Source organism: Mesocricetus auratus, unplaced genomic scaffold (assembly GCF_017639785.1).
Source record: "Mesocricetus auratus isolate SY011 unplaced genomic scaffold, BCM_Maur_2.0 Super-Scaffold_100022, whole genome shotgun sequence".
In the NCBI taxonomy this organism is placed as follows: domain Eukaryota; kingdom Metazoa; phylum Chordata; class Mammalia; order Rodentia; family Cricetidae; genus Mesocricetus; species Mesocricetus auratus.
The window spans coordinates 36089814-36114064 of record NW_024429203.1 but is presented as its reverse complement, the minus strand read 5'-3'; the positions used below and the strand labels follow the sequence as shown (position 1 = coordinate 36114064).

The window sequence follows — 24251 nt, the reverse complement described above, 5'->3', positions numbered from 1 at the left end:
CAGATGTGCTTTTTATGTGCAGAGGTTGTGGGAATCAGAGGAGGATGCTCTCTTGACATTTGCCGCTGTGCAAGAAGTACCCCACGAGGAGAATGAGAATGAGAATGAGAATCTGTAGTGTGGGCTGGGGCGACCTGAGCAAGATTACACAGGCCAAGAATACGTCTGTCCATTTTGACATCTGTCTAGCCCCATGGCCATAATCTCATCCAGGTCCCTATTGCTACTCCCTCAGGAATGGATTCCCCTTTGCTTCTTGATCCTTTCAACTCTTTCTTCCCCTTCTGTGCCTCCCAGAGTGTGTACAAACTTCCTGTTACCACTTTAGCTTAAATGCTTTGGTATCTGAAGACATAAACCAGAACTTCTTGCAGAATCTACCGGGTCTGCCCATCTAGGCTTCTAGTAGTGCCAATTTTGAGTCTTAAATAAAAGACAGCTTCCCCCGGATCCTCTCCACAGCAAGTTGGAGTTCACTGATGTCAGTCCCAGAACTTCTTCATAGCTATGATCCTTATCCAATCTGTTTCTTCTTCCTCTGTGCCCAATGCAGAAAATCTGCATGTGGAAAATTAATCAGATATACAAGTCTTTATGAGGTAGAAAAATGGTGGTCAAAACTGCATTATAAATGGGTACATGGCAACAGTGGTATTGAGCCCCAAGTATGTGACAATAAAAATTAGGGAACAAGTGCTGGGCATGGTGGTACATACCTATAACCCTAGTACTAGGGAAGCTGAAGCAAGGTGATTTTCATGAGTTCAAGGTCAGTTTGGGCTACATAGTATTATTAGACCAGCCAGGATTAGATAGCAGACATAGCAAGACTGACAAAAGTAAAAACGAGGAGGAGGAGGAGGAGGAGGAGGTGGAGGAGGAGGAAGACAAAGAGGAGAAAAGGAAGGAGAGTGGATAGATTGTGCAACAGAGCAAGCAGGATACACAGAAGGAGAAGTGGGCCTTCTCCGTGTCTTTACAGTCATTCCACTCACCGCATCTCTGACTCCCACTAAGAAATTTCATGGTACCCATTTTGGAGCAAGAACCAGAAAGCTGAAAGAGCTTCTGTAGAAATAAATCCTGGCCAGGAAGTAGGAGTAAGACCCTTCTAGATCCCTCAGCCTACTCTCCAGTCACTCTCTTCCTCCTTTTTTCTGTTGTCCCTACCAATACCTTAGCTCCAGAGAGTCATGGAAACCTGCTCCTCATAGCTGGAAGACCTAGTTCTGGGGCGTGCGCCAGGAACACAGGAAGCCCCATTGTTTAGCTCATGTTCTCTACCAGGCTTTTGACTCCAAAGCCTTTATTAACTAATAAAACCCTCCCTCTTTTCCTTCTCAGCTGGAGAAACTAATGCCAGAAAGAACAGGCCCAGTGACCTGGGAAAGATGAAATCAGAGTCTAAAACTCTGGCATCTTGCTTCTAGGCAATGACTCTTTCTGCTAAGGGAAGCCTTGGCCACAAGCTCATACTCTAAGCCTAGACCTTCACCTCCCCAGATCCTGTGCTCTGGAGTAATGGGGAACTTACCTTCACTATCACTAAGACTTGTCTAGGCTACCAGCCACAATGGAAGGAATGGGGCCCTGGCTAATCCCTTGCTAATTGACAGGCAGAAGGTTTGGAGACCTTGGCACAGAGTTTAACACTCAATCCGAGGTCAAAGTTTATATGCCTTTGCGTGAGAAGCTCGTTGGCTTTCTGAGTGACTGATACCAGGAGCACATTGGGAGGGGACAGGGCTCCGGGCTGGAGGGAGGCACACAGCTTGGGAGTGAACCTGGCCTAGTCAACAGCTAGGGGAGTCTGGTCAGTACTTGAGTGCTACAGTAGCAGAAGCCAGGAAACAAACAAGACTACAAAAATCCCTTACACCACAGGAAAGAGAGGGGCCACGCCCCAAAGAAAGCCTGAGCAGGGCCCAGAGGGGCTACAGAAAGCTGAGAAGGCTGAGGCAGGTGACACAGGGACTCTGGGGAGCTTTGAATGGACTTGAGGAACTCAGGGAAGGTATTGCTGACCTAAGCAGTGTGAACAGAAACGTGGTCAGGGTCCAGGATTGAATACAAGGGAGAAAGCCAGGGACAGGAGTGTTTGCCTCCATCTGCTTCCCAACAGCAGATGTAGCTCGACTGCTGCCTGTGCTCCTACTGTTAGGCTGTCCTACCACTGTGGAGCCAAAGCTGCCCATGTTCCTACTGATAGGCTCTCCCTTACCACAACAGAGCCCGAGTAAACCCCCCTTTCCTTAAACTGTTTTTGTCAGTTTCTTTGCCACGACAACCAGAAAAGTGGTGAGTGTGCCTGCTGTCCTGACATAAATATTTAAAGTGCCTTCTATTATTCTTGAAAGATTCTAGACTGGTTGGGGGTGGGATCTTACATTGAGTTACATGGTCATCTCTCTGATGGTGGACTTCTGAAGGTTCTGTAAGCCCAGAATTTAACATCCTTTCTACTTTCAATTGCAAGTCATTTGTCCTTTGGGGATTGCTGCTGGATCCCTACTCTCAACTGTTAAGCTTGTTGAGGCTGACCCTACCCTAGGCTAGGTCACTGAAACTCCTTGTGGAAGTTTTTATTTGTTTGGTTTGGTTTTGGAGTTTTGATTTTTTTGTGTGTGTGGTTTTTGTTTGTTTGCTTTCTTTTTGGTTTTTCAAGCCACTGTGTCTCTGTGTAACAGTCCTGGCTCATTGCATTGGTGGTATAGTGATCAGCATAGCTTCCTTCCTTTTTGTATTTTTCTTTTTAAAATTTTATTTGTTTATTTTAATGTATGAGTGCTCTGTCTTCATATATGCCTTTATACCAGAAGAGGGCATCAAATCGCATTATAGATGGTTGTGAGCCACCATGTGGTTGCCGGGAATTGAACTCAGGACCTCTGGAAGAACAGCCAGTGCTCTTAACCTCTGATCCATCTCTCTAGCCCCCCTGTGGGAGTTTTGATGGAACTACTAGGAGAAAAAAAATAGAAGTTCTCATTCTTTAGGGGTTGTTATAGTAGTTACCTGGGGCTCATTTTTAAAGAAAACCACAGAAGGAGCCGAATGTGGTGGTTAGTGCCTATAAATTCCAGCACTAAAAGTGGAGACAGGTCAGGTTCAGTTACATAGGGAAGATTCCAGGTTGGTCTAAGGAAGACTCCTGTCTCACTGGGTGGTGGTGGTGCACATCTTTAATCCCAGCACTTGGGAGGCAGAGGTGGGACGATCTCCAAGTCTCAGGACAGCCTGGTCTCCACAATGAGTTTCAGGACAACCAGGGCTACACAGAGAAACCCTGTCTTAAAGAAAAGAAAACCCCATCTCAAAATCAAATAAGCAGGATTTACCAGATGATGCATACATATACAAAATGAATGTCAAAAAAAAAAAAAAAGGAGAGAACAGGGATGGGGGTGGGGAATCAAGCAAACAAACCAATCACAGAGAAGGAATTGGTAACTAGGTTACCTAGAACCAGTTTCCCCTAAGGCCGATGAAGCTCATGCACAAAACATCCCTATTTCTGCTTGTAATTTTGTTTTGCTTTGTGTGTGTGTGTGTGTGTGTGTGTGTGTGTGTGTGTGTGTGTGTACTGTATGTGCACATGTGTATGCCAAGGAGGACATTGGGTGTCTTGCTCTATTACACTATTACACTCCCTTGAGATGGGATCTCTCACTGAACTGGGAGTTAGACTGGTGACCAGAAAGTCCTGAATGTCCTCTGGTCTCTGCCCCCACAGCACTGAGGTTACAGGTAAAGCATTAAAGGGGTGATGGCAGTGTGACTCAGTCCTCATGCTTGCACAGCAAGTATCTTACCCACTGGGCCATCCTCCCAGTCCCAATATTTTTATTGATCTCTGGGGTTTTTGTTAATGTTTTTGTAACACTAGGGCTTGAACTCAGTGCCTTGGTAAACCAGGGGAGCACGATACCATTGAACTATATCTCCATCCTACATCCTTATTATTTGAATTAAATTGGTACCACTGGGCCCTTCACACCAATCCCTTTTTCCTTCTTCCCCACTTTTGACTTTCCTTCCTTCTGTCCCTTCATCTTCTTTTTCTCTCCACTTTATAGGATGATTTGAACTTTGGAAACTTGTGCAAGAATTACAGTCCAAGTCTTCCAGCCAGGGAGCCAAACCTAGCATCATTCTCTGAATGTTAGGCAAATCTGCATCAAGGCATGCCTTTAATCCCAGCACTTTAATCCCAGAGATAGAAACAAGATGATCTATGTGAGTTCAAGGCTAGCCAGAGTTATATAGTGGGACTCTGATTCAACTGCTCCCCTCAAAAAAAAAAAAAACCATACACAATGTACCTAAAGAAGACTCACCAAGGCTGGACAGAGTCCTAAGAAGTTACCCCCATCTCTCAGCTATCAAGTGCTCTCCCCTTCAGCATCAGGACAGCGTTTGCTGACTAGCCATATTTCCAGAAGCCAGGGATGCTGTTGGGTTGTTCTCTATTGAGTGTCTGTGAAGGGCAACTGCTCTCAGCCATCTGTAGGGCTCTTTCTGCTCTAAGATGCCTTAGGAAGCGGCTGTGGTCGGGTTCCCGCTGCTTCTTTGCTCTTCGGCACTCTCAGCCCCTACCTCTCGGTTTTTGGGCGCAGAAATAATGCCAGTCTTCCCAGGAAGGACAACTTTGACATTTTCAGCATGATCAAAAGGAGGCTCCAGGAGAAATCCTTGCCGTTGCCTGGGAGGTGGCTCTGGGGTTGCTCCATTCCCTCTCTGACATCCCCCCCTGTTTTATTCTCTCCCCCTGCCCAGTCCCCTCCACTCCAGAACTGGGACACTCAGAAGAGAGCAGCCTGGTAGATACATCTTCACAAAAGGAGTCTGAGGGAGGAAAACCCAGCTTCATCCTCCTCCTTCCCTCCCATCCCATGCCAGAGCCTTCTAAGCCTTGAACACATAAAGAGGAGGAGCAGGAGGAACTGACCATCTTCAGGGTCAGGTCCCAATGCACAGCGAAGGCAGCCACAGCACAAGAGATGGCCAACAACCTGGGCCTGTTGAGCTGTTCTTTTGTTCTTTTGGTTTGTTTTGTCTTGCTTTGCGCCTTTCCTTTCCTTTTTTGTTTTCTTTAGATAGTATTTTGTTATCGCCCCTACTAACCTGGAACTTGATACATAGCCTAGACTGCCCTGGAACTCCAAATCCTCCTACCTGAGCCTTCCAAGTGCTGGGATTACAATTGTACACTACCACTCCCAACTTGCTGGTTTGATTTTTATTGTTTTATTTACTTAGTTTTGATACAGGCTCTTGCTACAGTGCCCAGGCTAGTCTTGAACTCCTGTGCTCAAGAAATTCTCCCATTTTGGGCTCCTGTAACTATAGGCTGTACAACAGATTACGGGTTTTGCTTTGTTTTAATTAGCCTATTGTCAGACTCTTCCACGAATGCAAGGCTTGCCTGCATTATTCATAAATGGAAGTTTTCTCCTAGAACAGTAAATTATGTTCTCTCTCTCTCTCTCTCTCTCTCTCTCTCTCTCTCTCTCTCTCTCTCTCTCTCTCTGTGTGTGTGTGTGTGTGTGTGTGTGTGTGTGTGTGTGTGTCCATGTGTTCAGAACTGGGGGACCTCATGCCTACTAGACAAGTACTCTACCACTGTGCCAGCTAGCTTTATGTCAGCTTGGTACAAGTTGAAATCATTTGAGAAGAGAGAACCTCAGTTGAGAAATGCTTCTATCAAATTGGCCTATAGGCAAGCCTGTGATGAATTTTCTTAGTCATTGCTGTGGGATGGTCCAGCCCATTGTAGGTGGTGCCATCCCTAGGCAGGTGGTCCTGGGGTGCACAAGAAAGCAAGCTGAGAGAACCGTAGAAAGCCAGTAGGCAGCCTCCTCGATGGTCTCTGCATCAGTTCCTGCCCTGACTTCCCTGGATGATGGACTACACGTTCTAAGACGAAATAAACCCTCTCCTCCAAAAGTTGCTTTTGGTCATGGTGTTTTTATCGCAGCAACAGGGAGGGAAGACAACCACTAAGCTACATCTCCCAACTGGCAGAATAGTTTGTGCTCAGAGAACACTACAGCCCACTATATGACAGATGAGTAATAGAGGGTGCCAAGCTGGGAGTGGTAGTGTGCACCTGTAATCTCGTGACTCACAGGCTGAGGCAGGAGGATTTCCATGAGCCTAGACTGTAGTGAGCTCTCATTACAGTCTAGAGGGGGGTAATGAAGCCAAATCACTATGACAGCATGATTTTGGTACCATGAAGGAACCATGTCCAGAAAAGGATAACCCAGGGCTTGGAGCCACACATTGGAGGTCTTGGTTTACTGGAGGAACAAAGGTGTCTTGTCAGCAGGGCTTCATAACAGTGAGGTAAAAACAAGCATCTTTGTCAGGAAAACAATGAATTTTCTTGAGGGTGTTGTTTGAATGGGGAAGAGTGGTTGGAGGAGGGGTCAGGTATTCTAGGTAGTGGGAACAACACGTGTGAATGCAGAGGCAGAAGCTAGAGGAGTCATATGATAGCCCCTCTGGCTAGAGGAAGGCAGTGTGAGAGGATGGGAATCACATACTGGGCTAAGGAAACTCCTTTTAAATACCTTGAGAAGTTAACCAGCAACTTTGAGGGGAATCTGGCATGCAGTTTTACAAAGGTCCCTTAGGTGGCAGCATGGAGCACTTATTGGAGAGCCGTGGGTGTCTAATTATGCTTAAAATTCAAGAGAATAAAGTACTCAACATGTCAGTTCCGCTAGCACATTTCACGACTGTAGCAAACAAACAGAAAAAATAGAAAACCTTTTTTCAGGCAGGCAAGATAGACTGACAGCCTGAGTTTAATCCCCAAGACAGTCTCTTGTGGCTCAGGCTGACCTGAGACTCCCTAGGTAACCAAAGATGACCTTGACCTTCTGGTCTCCTTCCTCTACCTCCCAAGTGTTGGGACAGCAGGCATACTCCACCATACTGGGTTTCATTCGGTGCTGGAGCTTGAACCTAGGGCTTCATGCATGCCTGGCAAGCTCTTTACCAAGTGAACTATATCCACAGCCCTGAATGCATGAGTGACACACCCAGCACTATCTTTCCACTCACCACAGCCTCAGCCCTGCCCTGCCCCTCCTCTTGAAGTGAATTTCCCTGATTCTTACTCACAGTTACTTTCTGATTTTTGCCCTCTCCTCTGCCATGCCCACTGCTGCCTTTTCCTACATCTGGCTCAGGGTCAGTCACTTACCTTCTCTAGGTCTTCATTGAGTCAAGCAAGAAATGAGATTATAATGTATCTATCTGGTAGTGACAGCAGCTGAAGCAGAGATGTCCCGTGTTAACTGGTAGGAGACCCTGCACTTAGCAAATGATCGGGGAACACTCAGCGTTCTTTCTCATTTGTAAGACCAAAGCAGGAAATTGCCTAAGAAGAGCCATCACCAATCTCTTGTGCAGGTTCATATCCCTGCATGTGAATACTAATTGATTTATCAAACCATTTTCTGGATTGTGCTGGTCCCAGAACTAGAGACTATAGGTATATATAAAAGTTGAGGCTCTGTCAACCTCTTGTTATCCAGCTTTCCATTCCTACAACAAATATTTGAACTTATCAGCTTGGAGAGGGAAATCATTTACTGGCTCACAGTTTTGGAAGTTTTAGTTCACAATCAGAAGGTCCTGTCATTTTGAACCTGTGGAGGGGAGAGTGTGGCAGAGCAAAATTGCTTCCCCTAGAGCTGGGAGGTGAAAAGAAAAAAGAGGAAATCGAGGGTCTTACAATCCCCTTCAAATGTAGTCCTTTGGTGACTCCAAATCTCCAACAAGGCCACAATTCAGTTTTTACCCCTTCCTAAAACCATTGATCTGAGAACCAAGCCTCAAATATATGGGCCTTTGGAGAACATTAAAATACCCAAGTCACAGCAAACTCCAAGTTACTCATAGCTGCTGTGGAGCAATCTTTGTACACTGTAAATATTTATTACTCTCATTGGTTAATGCAGAGTTGATTGGCTGATGGCTAGACAGGATAAGGTTAGATGGAGAACCAGTCAAAGAGAATGTTGGGAAGAAGGAGGAGGAGTCTGAGGAGTCCTGAGCAATATGGGAAATTCATAGATGAGATAAATGAGCCTTGGAGCAGCACATAGATTGGTAGAAATGGGTTAATTTAAGTTTTAAGAGCTGGCTGGAGACAAGCCTAAGCTATTGACTGAGCATTTATAATTAATAATAAGTCTCTGTGTGGTTATTTGGGAGGCAAGTATTAGGTAGTGCTGTAAAAATTCAGAGGTTCATGGCTAGTCTGGTGATAACTGAGCAGGGAATAAAACAATGAGCAGGAGTTGGGTTAGAAAGGCAGAGTGAAGTTCAACACCCGGAGAAAGATTGTAGAAGTGTTCCTTCTCTCTTGCCATGCAGTGCTCGGTATTGATTTGGATGCAGTCCCCGAAGTCTGAATTCAGGTTCCTTGAAATCATGCAAAGAGCCAGGTGTGGATTGGAGAGATGGCTCAGTGGGTAAAGTACTTGCCACACAAGCAGGAAGACCCAAGTTCAGATCCCAGAAACGCACAGAGAGCCAAACGGTAGCAAGTGTTTGTAATTCTCCAGTGACTACTGTAAGATGAGAGTTGGAGTCGGAAAAACCCCTGGAAACTCAAGGGTCAGAGGTCGAGTAGTGGTGACTCTGTTACCTGCTCTTGGGATCCTTTTCCTCCTACAGGGTTGCCTCATCCAGCCTCAATAGGAGAGGAGGTGCCGAGTCTCACTGCTACTTGATATGCATGAGAGGTCTGCCCTTTTCTGGAGAAAAAGGAGGTTTTGGGGGTTTGGGGGAGAGGCTGGGAGGAGAGGAGGAAGGGAAAACTGTGATAGAGCTGAAAATTAATTAATTGATTAATTAATTGGTAAAATTAATAAGTAAAAGTTGGGGCTGGATGGCTGGGCAGTGATGGCATACACCTTTAATCTCAGCACTTGGGAGGCAGAGGCAGGCCAATCTCTGAGTTAAAGGCCAGCCTGGTCTACACGGTGAGTTCCAGGGCAGCCAGAGCTGCACAGAGAAACGCTGTCTCAAAAAAAAAGCTGAGGCTAGAGAGGTGTCTCAGCAGTTAAGAGTGTTTGCTGCTCTTGCAGAGAACCCAAGTTCAGTTCCCAGCACCCACGTGATAGTCAAAATGATCTACAACTCCAGTTCCAGAGGATATGGCCTCTGAGAGCTTCTGAATGCAATGTGGTGCATACACACTCATGCAAGCAAATGCACACAGCATAAATAATATTTACCCCTAGTTGTCAGGTTTGTAAACATGCACCGAAGCTAGGCACTAGTGCTAGGTGCCTATAATTCCAGTATTTATGAACCCCAAGCTGGTGACTCTTGAATTCTAGGCCAGTCTGAACTGTAACGAGCAAAGTCCCGAGTGAGTGAAGTCCTGAGTGAATGTGTGCTATTGACGTGGGTACAGCCATGGCAAGGACCCCACAGCCTCAGACCTATGTAGAAAATGGCAAAGCCTTCTCCCACAAAGCTAGGCTCAGAGGCAAATCTTTCTTCTGATCTGTGTGTGATTGTTGACAATGTGGGCAGAAAATGTCCACCAGAGCTTTTCCTCCTGGTTATTTACAGCCTGACAACTGCTCCCTCCAGAGACTGCTCCCACTGAGATTAACTACACCTGTCTCCTTGATCCAGCTGCACCATAAACCCCGCCTCCTTACCTGTTTGTGATAACCCCATCTCCTTGTTCAGCTGTATATAATAAGCCTACCTCTCCGTTCAACTTGACATATTAAACATACTGAGCTTCCAGGGTACAGCAGTTTCCCCATTTGAGAGCCTAGAACCTGATCCCAGGGTTTGTTCTCTCTCTCTGTCTCTCTCTGCCTCTGTCTGTCTGCCTGTCTGTCTCTCTCTTTTCTGTCTGTCTGTCTGTCTGTCCCTCCCTCCCCCTCCCTCCCTCCCTCCCTCCCTCCCTCCCTCCCTCCCTCCCTCCCTCCCTCTCTCTCTCTCTCTCTCTCTCTCTCTCTCTCTCTCTCTCTCTCTCTCTCTCTGTTGGTCTGTCTGTCTTTTCTTCATTCCCTTGCTGTCCTAGTCATGTCCAAGTTCCTGGAGGTATGCATGGGCCCTGTACTATACAGTAAGACTGTCTCAAACTGAAGGAAACCAAACAAAAAATTGACATTGAGCTTAGTACAATATATGTACTTTTCTTTATTGTGGGTTTTGTTTTGCTTTGCTTTTGAGACACCCTCTCATGTAGCCCAGGCTGGCTTCAGATTCCCTATGAATGCTGGGATGACCTTGAGCCTCTGCTCTTCCTGGCTGCACCTCCCAAGAGCTGGGTTTATAGGCAGCATCACCATACTCCATTGGCAAAATGGTAAGGATCAACAGTTCTGGTGCATGGTTTGCAAGTTGGATAAAATCACTTCTATCCTAACACCAAGTGTACTTTGAAGAAACTTGAAACTTGACAGTAACTATTCAGTCAACTGTTCAAAATCTCAAAGACAATGGTTGGTTGTGTTAATGTCATCTTTCCTCTGAGATCATTCTACCAACAACCCAGAACCTTAAGCTTGCCAGAGGAAAACACCAGGCCAATTCTAACAGAGAGATATACAACACAACACTTGACCCAGGCTCCTGAGGATTATCAAAGTCATCAAACGTAAGGGCAGCCCAAGAACCTTGTCACAGCCGAGAGTGTTCATGACTAAGTATCACCTAGCATCCCAAAAGGGACCCTGACATGAATAAATAACATTAAATAAAAAATAATGGCATCCAGGAGTTGGAGAGATGGCTCAGTGGTTAAGAGCCCTGGCTGCTCTTCTAAAGGACCCTGTTCCCCCCTCATATGGTGACTCACTATCATCTATAACTCTAGTCCCAGGGGAATCTGATGCCTTCTTCTGGCCCCCATGGGCACTGCATCCATGTGATGCACAAACATACATGAAGGCACAGCACTCACACATGCCTACAATAAAATAGAAAGAGTGTCTGGCTGGCAACTCAACCTTTTTTATCCTCAGAGTTCTCTCTCTGCCCGAAAGTCCCACATACACTCTTCTGCCTAGCTATTGACCATTCAACTTTTTATTACAGCATCACAGCAAATCACACAGTGTACAAATATCCCACAACACATCCTTGACACTTGCACAAATTGATCCTGAAGCTTAATGTGTGTGTGTGTGTGTGTGTGTGTGTGTCTGTCTGTCTGTCTGTCTGTCTGTGTATCTGTGTGCCTTGGTGCTCACACGGAAGTCAGAGGACATCTTTCAGGATCTAGACTTGGCAGCAAACATCTTAACCCACTTAGCCATGTTGACATCCCAGAATTTGTGTATATGTATATGTAAAATAATAATAATAATAATAATAATGTATTTTTTTATTTTTTCTCCGAGACAGGATTTCTCTGTGTAACCCCGGCTGTCCTGGAACTTGCTCTGTAGACCAGGCTGGCCTCCAACTCAGAGATCTGCCTACCTCTGCCTCCTGAGTGCTGGAACTATAGGTGTTCACCACCATTGCCAAGTTTATAATTTTTTTTTGGTTTTACGAGACAGGGTTTCTCTGTATTGTTTTGGAGGCTGTCGGTCCAGCCTGGCCTTGAATTTACAGAGATCCGCCTGTCTCTGCCTCCTGAGTGCTGGGATTAAAGGCATGCGCCACCACCAAGTTTATAATTTTTAAAGTTGTAAATTTTTTATCTGTTGTGTGTGTATAAGAAAGAGAGAGTACACATTTGCCAATATGTGAACTGCCAAGGCACACATGTGAAGGTCAGAGGATAATTCCTCCCACCATGTGAGTCCTGGGGATTCTACTCAGGTCACCAGGCTTGCTGGCAAACACCTTTACCCACTGAGCCATCTCAACAAACACCAACATGTAGGGGTTTTTGTTTTTTCTTGACTTCTTTAAAAAAAAAAAGAACTTTTGTTGCAGGTATCATGATACCTCACCCCTAAAGCATGCAGCAACCTCCTAAGAACAAGAACATTGTCCCACATGTGACAGTTTGAGAACAGCCCCCATAGCTCATACATTAGAATAATTAGTTCCCTGTTAGTGGAACAGCTTAGGAAGTATTAGGAAATGTGGCCTTGCTGGGGAAATTGTGTCACTGGGGGTGGATTTTGAGGTTTCAAAACTCCACACCAAGCCCAATCTTTTTTTTTTTTTTTTTTTTTTTTTTTGGTTTTTGGAGGCTGTCCTGGAACTAGCTCTGTAGACCAGGCTGGTCTCGAACTCACAGAGATCCGCCTGCCTCTGCCTCCCGAGTGCTGGGATTAAAGGCGTGCGCCACCAACGCCCGGCCACCAACTCAATCTTGATCTCTCTCTGCCTGCTGCCTGTGGATAAGCATGCAAAGCTCTCAGCTACTGCTTTTGTGACATGCCTGTCTGCTTCCTGCCATGGTGATCATGGACTAATCCTCTAAAACTGCAACCAAATCCCCAATTAAATGCTTTATTTCATAAGAGTTGCCTGGGTCATGGTGTGTCTTCACAGAACTAGAACAGTAACTAAGATACCATGTAAGTATGATCGTATGTCACATCTGAGAAAATTAGTATTCACTCAAGAATCTAGCTTATTCTCCAGGCCATGTCCATGAGTCCTCAATTATCTTTCCAAAAATGGCTTCTGTAAAACATAGACTCCAAGTTCATATATGGCATTTAATTTTTTTGGAGAGTTACTATATAGCTCTGGCTGTCCTAGAACTTACTACCTAGACCAGGCTGACCTTGAACTCATAGAGATATAGCTACTTACACTGCCCCAGTGCTGGGATTAAAGAGGTATGCTACCATACCCAGCCCTGCATTTGCTTTACATTCTTTTGCTTCTTGGTTCTGGAATTTGTCTAGTCAACAATAATGTTGAGTAGGAAGAGTCCAAGATGGCTGCCACAAGGAGCAATTCATTCCATACATTTGTTTCATTGACTATTAATTTCTTACTGTCATACACAAGGAAGGTATAGAGAGAATCTCTTTAAAATACAAAATTCTAAAGAAAATAAAAGTTGGAGGGAGAAGTCAAGACACAGTTCAGTGGCAGAGTCCTCGTTAAGTATGTTTGTGGATGTAGGTTCAATTTACACACACACACACACACACACACACACACACATAATGGGACATGTTGAGGTAGCTAGGACATACTTGTGATGGTTAATCTCCAATATCATCTAGAGTGATCTAGAAGATTCCCCTTAGGACATAGCTTTCCAAAAAGATTAACTGAGGACAGGAGACCCATCCTGACTGTGGACCATGCCATGGACCACACCATCCCTAGGCTTCCGGCCCTGGTTGAATGTGTGTGTGTGTGTGTGTGTGTGTGTGTGTGTGTGTGTGTATTCTGTACATATGCATATGTGTATAGAGACTTTAGCATCACCATTCATCTCTCTCTGCATTCTAATTGTAGATGCAATGAGATCCACTGCCTCATGTTCCTTCTGCTGTGACTTCCCTGCCACCATGGACTACACGCCAAAATTGTGATCCAAAATAAACTTAGTTTTGTTGAGTAGTTTGTCACATGGAGAAAAGTCACTATCTGCCTTCACAGGGAACATGAGCTACCCCTAGTTGGCCTGGGCTGGGGTCTAGACATGTCCCTTTCTTGTGAGTACAGTGGCTTAATTTTCACACCCAGGACTCTGCCCTGTCTATGAAAGAGTTGTATTCCTCCATCCTGAACCCTAAAATACCATGGATATTTATCTCCAAGGACCCATAACCTCTTCTGACCCAAAAGAATTATTCCCCAACCTCCAGTAGGAGGTGGAGTTGAGGAATAATGGCTCAGGGCCAAGAATTGATCCTTCCAACTTTGAGCGGTATCCAGCTTTGATATCAAGTGACCCAGACAGTTGGGCCAGTCCGGAGAGGACAGTGTTATAAAAGGCCCCTCATCTGAACCCAGGAGTACTGGACTGACTCTCACAACTCTGAGACCTGCAGCCCCTGCCCTTCAGGTATGTCTGTGTGTCTTTTCTGATCATGGCATCTGCTTCTATATCCTAAATGATATCAGAGATGGAGAAATGGGAACCCTGTGGGAACTGAGGGAGGTCTGAGGTTTTGTTCCTTGTTTCTCAGGCCTGAACCTTAGTTTCTCACTGTGTGTGTGTGTGTGTGTGTGTGTGTGTGTGTCTGTCTGTCTGTCTGTCTGTCTGTCTGTCTGCCTGCCTGCCTGCCTGCCTGCCTGCCCAAATGCCTGCCCAAATGCCACAGCTCAGAGAAAAACTTTCAGGCGTCAGTTGCTAGTTCTCCTTCCACCATGTGGATCAAACTCGGGTTGTCATGCTTGGTACCAAGTGCTGTGAACCACTGAGTCATCTCACTGGGCCCTGTTTTTTGTTATTGTTGTTGTTTGTTTGAGTCAGGGTTTCTCTGTGTTAGCTTTGGAGTCTGTCCTGGAATTCACTCTGTAGACCAGGCTGGCCTCAAACTCAAAGAGATTCTGCTGTCTCTTGCCTCCCGAGTGCTGGGGTTAAAGTCATGTGCCACCACCACCTGGCACTAGCCCCCTGTCTTTAATTAAGCAGTTTCAACGAGGCTAACTCTAATGACAGTTGCCTGGAGTGAAAAGGTAGGGGAGAGAATACTTGCCTGAGGAGGTGAATGAAGACTCATATTTGGAGGGGATGCCCCTGCTTGGTATTGATAGAGCACCATTGAGGGAAGGGAATACCAGAGGACATTGGTACCATCCCAGGGACACTGACCTTCTGCGGCTTGGGCAAGGGGGTATCTTTTGTTCCCTGGGTGTGTAGAAGGTACCAACAGGAATCCCACACTGTGTTGGACCTTTTGGCAGAAAGCCTAGCAAACACTGTGATTGGGGCTGTTGAGAAGCTGTCTTTAGCTTCATTGTTTTGGAGTGATCATTTGCATCCATTCTAGTCTCAGAATTGGAAATGAAGAAGAGGCAGACAGGGGAGCCTGGGGTGGAAATTCAGACATTAAGTTGATAAATGCAAGGTTCTTTTGATGCCCTTGAATTTTGTGATGGGGTAAGGAAAAATTCCTGAGGGAGCAGGACATATGACAGGTATACCTTCACTTTCCTGGCCGAAAGCTAAGCATAGGATGTATGCCTACTGAATGAGTGAGCAAAAGAATCAATGGAGGCTCAGAATCCACCCATAACCACCCCATCCTTCCATTTCTCCTACAGCTGGTACACATGGCACTGTCCCAGTACACCTCCTTGTCCACAGAGCTAGTACTGGCCACTGCCATCTTCTGTATAGTATTTTGGGTGGCCAGAGCTTTAAGAACCCAGGTCCCCAAAGGCTTGAAGACTCCACCAGGGCCCTGGGGCTTGCCCATTCTTGGGCATGTGCTGACCCTGGGGAAGAACCCACACCTGTCGCTGACAAAGCTGAGCAAGCAGTATGGGGATGTACTGCAGATCCGCATTGGCTCCACACCTGTGGTGGTGCTGAGTGGCCTGGACACCATCCGGCAGGCCCTGGTGCGGCAGGGAGATGACTTCAAGGGCCGGCCAGACCTCTACAGTTTCACACTTATCACTAATGGCAAGAGCATGACCTTCAACCCAGACTGTGGACCAGTGTGGGCTGCCCGGCGGCGCCTGGCCCAGGATGCCCTGAAAAGTTTCTCCATAGCCTCAGACCCAACCTCAGCATCCTCTTGCTACTTAGAGGACCATGTGATCAAGGAGGCTAACCATCTAGTCAGCAAGTTGCAGAAGCTAACGGCAGAAGTTGGGCACTTCGAACCCGTCAACCAGGTGGTAGAATCAGTGGCTAACGTCATTGGAGCCATGTGCTTTGGGAAGAACTTCCCCCGGAAGAGTGAGGAGATGCTGAGAATTGTAAAGGGTAGTAGCGACTTTGTGGAGAACGTCTCCTCTGGGAATGCTGTGGACTTCTTCCCCATCCTACGCTACCTGCCCAACCCAGACCTCAAGAGGTTTAAGAACTTCAATGATAACTTTGTGCTGTTTCTCCAGAAAACAGTCCAGGAGCACTATCAAGACTTCAACAAGGTGAGACTGGGAGGCAGGTTGTAAATCCCATCGCCAACACAAGCCCAGAATACACCCCTCAAATCCTACTCCAAAGTACTCAGACTTGCCATGGCCTAGGAAGGCTCCAAGCCACTCAGAGCAACTGTGTGCCCTGCAGCCGCCCCTCCCTGTTCCTTACAGTTCCCTCTGGGGGCTTCTCCAAGCCCCAGAAAACAAAGGCACGTGCTTTGCTATATGGGGTGTCATTAATTCAAAGGCTGTTGTTGTGCAGGAACTTGAACCTCAATGGGGCTAAGCTCCGGCTTCCTTCCCTGTGTTCACATTTACTTCTTCCTCCTCTGAAACCCGACCCCTGGGGTTATGGGAAAGAAGGGTCAGCGGCACATGAAACGACTATGCTCTGTTCAGAGCTGATGCCAGTTCAAAAATCTGAGCCCCAGCCCAGTGCCTGGAGGCCAAGGCAGTTCCCATGTCCTGGGGATATATCAAATGGAATGGGGCATGATCTCAGATCTGGCCCTCAAAATGCCAAAGTTCCCCTAAACTTGTGTCCTTGTAGAACAGTATCCAGGACATCACAGGTGCTCTATTCAAGCACAGTGAGAACTCCAAAGACAGCGGTGGCCTCATCCCTCAGGAGAAGATTGTCAACATTGTCAATGACCTCTTTGGAGCTGGTAGGAGCCACACTCCTGCCCCTTTATCCATCAGCTACTATTTATCCATACCCACCCTGTCAACTAACTCACCAACCACATGTCAGGTGACACAGGACAGACACCTGTCCTAGGATCAAGGTGTGACCTCATGCTGTGCCACTAACTCCTGGGAGAAACTCAATAAAGTCCCTCTCCTTTGGGCTTCCCCACCTGGAAAGTAAAAGGGTTCAGGCTGCTAATTCCAGCCACTGACTATGAAAACAATGTGCTTTAGGTTCTTGTTTGTTTGATTGGTTTTACTTTTGGATTTGGTTGGTTCTGACTTGTTTTGTTTAAGACAAGGTATTACCTCTGTATCCCAGGCTAGCCTCAAACTTATGGCAATTCTCCTGCCTCAGACTTCTCAGTGTTGGGATTCTAGGTATAAGCCACCATGGTTGGCTTTCAAGTTACTGTCGAGGACTCAACCCTTCCCTCCAGATACAGAGGGGTGGGAGTCAGAGAGATAGTGCTTGCTCCACATATGGTGTTGCTTGTTAAAAATGTTTTTCTTTTCCCTGATGCCTTTTCTCCTTCACCATACCCCCTGCTGCCCAGGATTTGACACGGTCACAACAGCCATCACCTGGAGCATTTTGCTCCTTGTGACATGGCCCAATGTGCAGAGGAAGATCCACAAGGAGCTGGGTATGTGTTGCTCCCAATCCTGCAGTCAGAGAAGCCTTCAGGCTCCAGGTCACTTGTTGATCTGCAAAAAAAACAAAAACAAAAAAAAAAAAAAAAACGTGTTTATGTGCCTACTATGTTAAGTCCTGGGAACATGGCTTGTCCAGATAAGGTTGTGGGGGTGGGGATTATGAGGTCTCAGAACCATGAGAAAACATAGGCCAACACAGAGTGACACTAGTATAACAGGGATACATAGGCATAGAGCAGACAGAGCATCCCACGAGCTCTGCCTGTGCTTTGCAGACACAGTGATTGGCAGGGATCGGCAACCACGGCTTTCTGACCGACTTCAGCTGCCCTATATGGAGGCCTTCATCCTGGAGCTCTACCGATACACATCCTTTGTCCCCTTCACCATCCCCCACAGGTAAGGCCCCTTTTCTGTGCCCCCTAAGTTTTCATACTGTCCCTCCACCCAGGCCCTCAGCTCCAGGCTCACCTCAGGCTGCATCTCCTTCCTGAACGTAACCTCAGCTTCTGACCCGTAGCCTCAGGTCTATCACCTGCTATGGTCTCAGCAGTCACTTGCCTCCACTCCTGTTTGCTCCCTGTGGATATCTTCTGCCGGCCAGTCCCTCCTCACTGTCCCTCACAAGGGTAATCCAGCCGCCTGCCAATTTAGCTTAAGCTGGACCTTCTGCCTGGAAAGACATCTACCCAGCTCCTATACTCTACCCTTGCCCAAAGTCAAGCCTGACTCATGTGTCCCCTTCCATCCAGAAGACTCTTTTGGTTGTTCATCCACCAAGTAAAGCTTCATCCACAGATGATTTGTAGGGTTGTGAGAGTGAAGATTTCCCTCTGCTCACACCTTAGCCTAGCTATTCCTGGTACAAAAGCAGCAGGCTCCCCAGGGAAAACCCCAACCACTGAATTCTTGGCTGCAGAGATTGCCCCGGTGCACATCTGAGCACAAGGAGAATCTAGTAAGTGTTGAAGCTGAAGGGCACGATCCCAGAAAAAGGAAGGATAATTCCCCCCATGTTCCCTGCCCTTCATGTGACCTCCCGGTATGGGGCTTGGAGACTGTGGTAGTCACACACTGGGATGGAGTGGAGTGAGGAATAAGCCACACCACAGCGTCTCCAAGCCCTGAACTGGACAGAGCTCTCTTCCCCCCTCAGCACAACGAGGGACACCTCACTGAATGGCTTCTACATCCCTAAGGATCGCTGTATCTTCATAAACCAGTGGCAGGTCAACCATGACGAGTGAGTACATAGCCCTGATGGGAAAGCGGATTGCTCAGCAATCAGAAAGGTTGTCTGTCCCTTCACGAACTGCTCATATAAGGAACAACATCTCGTTGCTAGATAGCCTATTCCAAGTGACAAACTGTTCCTCAAGTTCGGTGTACAGAAGAACTTACTAGGTATCTGGTGTAGATGGCAAATGCCTGCAATACAGCCCACTCAGGAAGCTGAGGCAAGAGGATTACAGTGAGTTCAAGGTTCAAGGCTAGTCTGGACTTCTTGGGAAGTTTTAGGCTAGCCTAGGCTACACACCTGTCTCAAGGAAGGAAGGAAGGAGAGAGGGAGGGAGAGAGGGAGGGGGGATGGAATTGCAGTTGAATAGATAATAAGGATAGCTCAAATGACTTGTGGGAATGGTCTAAAGATGTCCTTGGAAAACTCTACTCTCCTTTGTAGATGGGCCATCCATCCAAACCAGGACATATTGAACACAAGAACACCATCCATATGTATATTGTCAATTTTTAGTCCAGAGTAAGAAGCATAAGCCGAGGAAGACAGTGATCTCCCCTGCTACTGGCCTATTGGGAATAGGAGGGAGGAAACGTTCCCCTTCTTTCAGTTTTCTTTTGATACAGCATTATTTCCTTGAGTTTACAAATGAGAACAGGAGCTATAGCTCACTGGTAGGATATGCGATGTGGAAGACTCTAGGTTCAATTCCCAGAACCACATGTTTTAAAAAGGAACTAAACCAAATGAATATTAAAACCACTATCACCCATTGGGTGGTGGTTTCACATGTCTTCAATCCCAGCACTCGGGAGGCAGAGGCTGGTGGGTCTCTAAGTTTGCAGCCAGTCTGGTCTACAGAGTGAGTTCCAAGACAACCAGAGCTACGCAGAGAAACCTCATCTTGGAAAACCAATGCAACAAAACAAAATACTGTCCTGGACCATGGGAATGGTCCAGCAGGTAAAGGCATGTGCTGCCACACTCAACACCTGTGTTCAGTCCCCAGGCTCCACATGGTAGAAGGGGAGAACTGACTCCTGAATGTTGTCCTCTGACCTCCACATGCACACAAAGTAAATAAATAAAAATATCATTTAAAAAATTAAAAATAATCAAAATCCACTATCTTTAAGGTTGATCATTTTATTCACATACACACACACATACATACATGGTTTTTTAAGATAAGGTTTCTCTTTGTATATTTGGAGGCTGTCCTGGAACTCACTCTGTAGACCAGGCTGGCCTTGAACTCCCAGAGATCCAACTGCCTCTGCCTCCTGAGTGCTGGGATTAAAGGCATGAGCCATAACTGCCAGGCAAGAGTTTTATTTTAAAAAAGCACTAACTTGGCTGGAAGTGTGGCTCTGTTGGTGGAGTGCTGGCTTGCCATGCACATGGCCCTGGGTTCGATCACAAGCACATGCCTGTAATCTAGCACTTGGGAGGTAGAGGCAGAAGGGTCAGAATTTCAAACAAGGGGACCTAGGCTTACACAGGTCAACTTTAGACCCATGAGACCCAGTCTCAAAGCAAACAAACTCCAAAGAACCATAACAAAAGGAGATAAACCATGTTTGGTACCTTCCCCTCGGGCTGTTGGTACTGTCGCTCTTTTCTTACACTGTGCTCTCACAGAAGCTGGGAGAACATAGCTACCCTTTCCTCCCAGAGTCCACCCTGCTCAGGTCCTACCTGTTCCTCTTGCAGAAAGCAGTGGAAAGACCCCTTTGTGTTCCGTCCAGAGCGGTTTCTTACTGATAATGACACAGTCATCAACAAGACTCTGAGTGAGAAGGTGATGCTCTTTGGCTTGGGAAAGCGCAGGTGCATTGGGGAGATCCCGGCCAAGTGGGAAGTCTTCCTCTTCTTAGCCATCCTGCTGCAGCAGCTGGAGTTCAGCGTGCCACCGGGCACAAAGGTGGACCTGACACCTACCTACGGGCTGACCATGAAACCTCAGACCTGCAAATACATCCAGGCGTGGCCACGTTTTTCCAAATGAAGATGGCTGAGGCAGGGGAGGAGGCATCCATGGGGCTGTCACCTCTGTTTCTTTCCCTTTCTTTTTAAATAACAGCTTTTTTTTGGAGTACAATTCTTTCACCAAATAATTCACCTCCAATCAAATAGAATATTGTCTGTCATATACCCCCAAACCTATACCCATTAAGATTTATGACTATTCATCCTAACCTGTCTCCCTTGCTCCACCAGATGCTAATGTAGTTTTTGACTCGATAAATTTGCCTACTCTAGTCCCATCACATAAACTCAATGATCTATGGTTTGTGACTGGTTCTTTTCACTCACCATGGTTCTTTCAAAGTTCACTCATGTTGTCGTGTAGGCCTTGCTTCCTTGAGTCCTGGGACTCCAAGTAGGCCTCATTCTGTTTCCTCATAGTTAACAGTGGGGGCGTCATTTCTGCCTTCTCCTGCCTCTCTTCCTCTAGGACTTGAGTCTTTGAAAACTTGAAAGAGGCAGAGAGGAAAGGATCCAGCCTATGGTGGATTTGTAGCTCCCATGTCCTATCCTCAAAAAGCAGGTGTGACTTTTCATGGTTAGGGGAAATTAACAACCCCAGTTGTATGTGGGTTGACTGGAGTGGAAACAAGGACCTGAGATACGGTTCTGAGGGGGAAAATGATTGCTGTGTAAGCATGAGGACCTAACTTTGAATCCTAAGCACTCACATAAAACAGGGGGACAGGGTCATACCTGCCTGTAAGCCCAAATCCATGTGACAGAGACTGGTAGACCCTGGGAGCTGACTGGCCACCCTAGCCAACCAGTCAGTTCCCAGGTTCGTTAGTAACTCTGTCTCAGAAAGTAAGGCAGAGGGACAGAGGAAGACCCCTGACACACTTCTCTGGTCATTGAACGCACATGCATGGATTAGGCACACACACTCCCACATATATGTGCACATACACACAACACAACACACATACACATTCACAAAAAAGAGGGAAGTGGAAATATAACTCACAGAATGGAAGAGAATCACAAAACATACATCTAATGGGAGTTCTTGTCAAGGACATGTAAAGATCTTCTATAATTCAAACATGCTCCAGTTCAAAAGTGGACAAGAGACTTGAGTCAACAGTTCTCTTAAAAAGAGATACAATGACCAGGCGGTGGTGGTACACACTTTTAATCGCAGCACTTGGAAAGCAGAGGCAGGAGGTTTTCTGTGAGTTCAATTGCAGCCTGGTCTACAGAGCAAGTTCTAGGACAGCTAGAGTTGTTACACAGAGAAACCCTATCTTGAAAAAAACAAAACAAAAGATATATAATGGGGGCCAGAGATATGGCTCAGCAGTTACTTGTGCCGACTGCTCTTCCAGGGGCCTCTGGTTCAATTCCCAGCAACCACTCACCACTGTCTACAACTCTAGTCCAGGGGATCTGATGTCCTCTTCTGACCTCCACAGGCACCAGGAAAGCATATGATATATGGATTTACATACTGACAAAACACCCATACACATCAAAATAAATAAGTCTTTAAAAGCTATATTATTGGCCAATGAGCCTAAGGCAAGATATCTGATACCAAAAGTCACTAGGAAAACATACGTGAAAACCACAATTACCTGAGGTGAGTAGCAAACACCTGTGAGCCCAGTCGCTCAGGAGATCATAAGAGGGTCACTTGAGCCCATGGGCACCTTATGCAAGCCCTGGTCCCACAAAATCAAACTTAGCTAGGTGTGGTGGCACATGTTTTTAATCCTGGCACTTGATAGGCTGAGGCAGGAGGATCTTTATGAGTTTCAGGCCAGTCAAGGCTACACAGTGAGACCCTGTCTTGATAAATAAATTTAAAAGATGTCCATGGCACACCCTGTAATGTACAGTTGTAGTCCATCATGAAGGGAAGCCAAGGCAGGAACTCAAGGTACAGGGCCTGAAGGCGGGAACTAAAGCAGAGGCCATGGAGACTGCTGCTTCCTGGCTCCCTCACAATGGCATGCTCAGTTTGCTTTCTTACATTACTCAGGACTACTTGGCTAGGAGTGGCACTGCCCACAGGGGACTGGGCCCTCCCACGTCAATCAAGAAAACACACCGTAGACATGCCCACTGGTCAGTCTAATGGAGGCAATTACTTATTTGCAAGTGACTCTAGCTTGTATCGAGTTGAGATAAGCCAACCGTTCTAAGTATTATAAGAACTAGAGAGCTGTGGAAGAAGTTTAACCTACAGACGTTGCGGGTGGAAAAATACACAATGGTTCAGTCATGAAAACTGATTCAGTGATGCCCAGGAATGTTTTTTTTTTGTTTTGTTTAATATTTTATTTTTTTATATTTTATTTTCCAGTTTAAATTTATATAAGAAACGAGGTTGCTTCACAAGTCAGTTCCAGGTCCCTCTCCCATTCCCTCCCCTCCTCCCGTGCCCTCCCCCCAACCCCCCCCCCCCGTTATCCCCTCATTCCCCCAGGGAGGGTGAGGCCCTCCATGGGGGTGTCCATAGTCTGTCATTTCATATAGGGCAGGGCCTAGACCCTTCCCCAAGAGTTCAGGATGAGAGTGCACCTCACATTGTTCTATGGGAGTCCAAAGTCCGTGTGTATACTTGGGATGGGTACTGATCTGCTGCCCAAGGCTCAATAGATTACCTAGGCCTCCTCACTGACACCCAGATTCAGGGGGTCTTGATCAGTCCCATGCTGGATTCCCAGGCTGATGCCTGGGATTCAAGAGTTAACCTTTGTCTGGTCAACTGTTTCTGGGGGTTAAACCAGCCCAGTCTTAATCCCTTTGATCATCAGTCCTCCCTCTCTGTTACTGGCTTTCTTGAGTTCAGCTCAGTACTTAACCAAGGGAGTCTGCCTCTTCTTTGATCAGCCACTAAATGAAGTTTCTATTTCCCCGACTCTCTGGCCCTAGGATTGTAGGCTGGCACTCCCCAGATCTATGTCTAAAATCCATATATGAGAGAGTACATGCCATGTTTCTCTTTTTGTGACTGGGTTACCTCACTCAGGATGGTTTCTTCTAGTGTCATCCATTTGCCTGCGAATCTCATGATTCCATTATTTTTTTCTGCTGAATAGTACTCCATTGTGTAGATGTACCACATTTTCTCTATCCACTCTTCAGGTGAGGGACATCTAGGTTGCTTCCAAGTTCTGGCTATTACAAATAGAGCTGCTATGAACATAGTGGAGCAGACATCTTTGTTGTATGAATGGGCATCTTTTGGATATATGCCTAAGAGTGGAGTTGCTGGGTCTTGTGGTAGGTTTATTCCCATTTTTCTGAGGAATCTCCATACTGATTTCCAAAGTGGCTGAACCAGTTGGCACTCCCACCAGCAATGGAGGAGTGTCCCCCTTTCACCACATCCTCTCCAGCATAAATTGTCATTGGTGTTTTTGATTTTAGCCATTCTGACAGGAGTAAGATGGTATCTCAGAGTTGTTTTGATTTGCATTTCCCGGATGGCTAAGGATGTTGAGCACTTTCTCAAGTGCCTCTCAGCCATTTTAGACTCCTCTATTGAAAACTCTCTATTTAGTTCTGCAGCCCACTTTTTAATAGGGTCCTTTGGTGTTTTGGAGACTTGCTTCTTGAGTTCTTTGTAAATTTTGGAGATCAACCCTCTGTCAGATGTAGGATTAGTGGATATTTT

The 24251-nt window shown here is 46.3% G+C and overlaps 1 protein-coding gene across 1 annotated transcript; it reads left to right on the top strand.

Annotated features, from left to right (window-relative positions):
* The first annotated feature begins 13947 nt into the window (after positions 1–13947).
* LOC101825565 (cytochrome P450 1A2-like) lies at positions 13948–20888 on the top strand. The gene is given in 7 exon segments (NM_001281373.1): positions 13948–13981; positions 15187–16023; positions 16565–16682; positions 17262–17351; positions 17637–17760; positions 18518–18604; positions 20312–20888. Coding segments are annotated over 6 exon segments (1542 nt in total). The 5' UTR covers positions 13948–13981; positions 15187–15195; the 3' UTR covers positions 20607–20888.
* The last annotated feature ends 3363 nt before the right edge of the window (positions 20889–24251 follow it).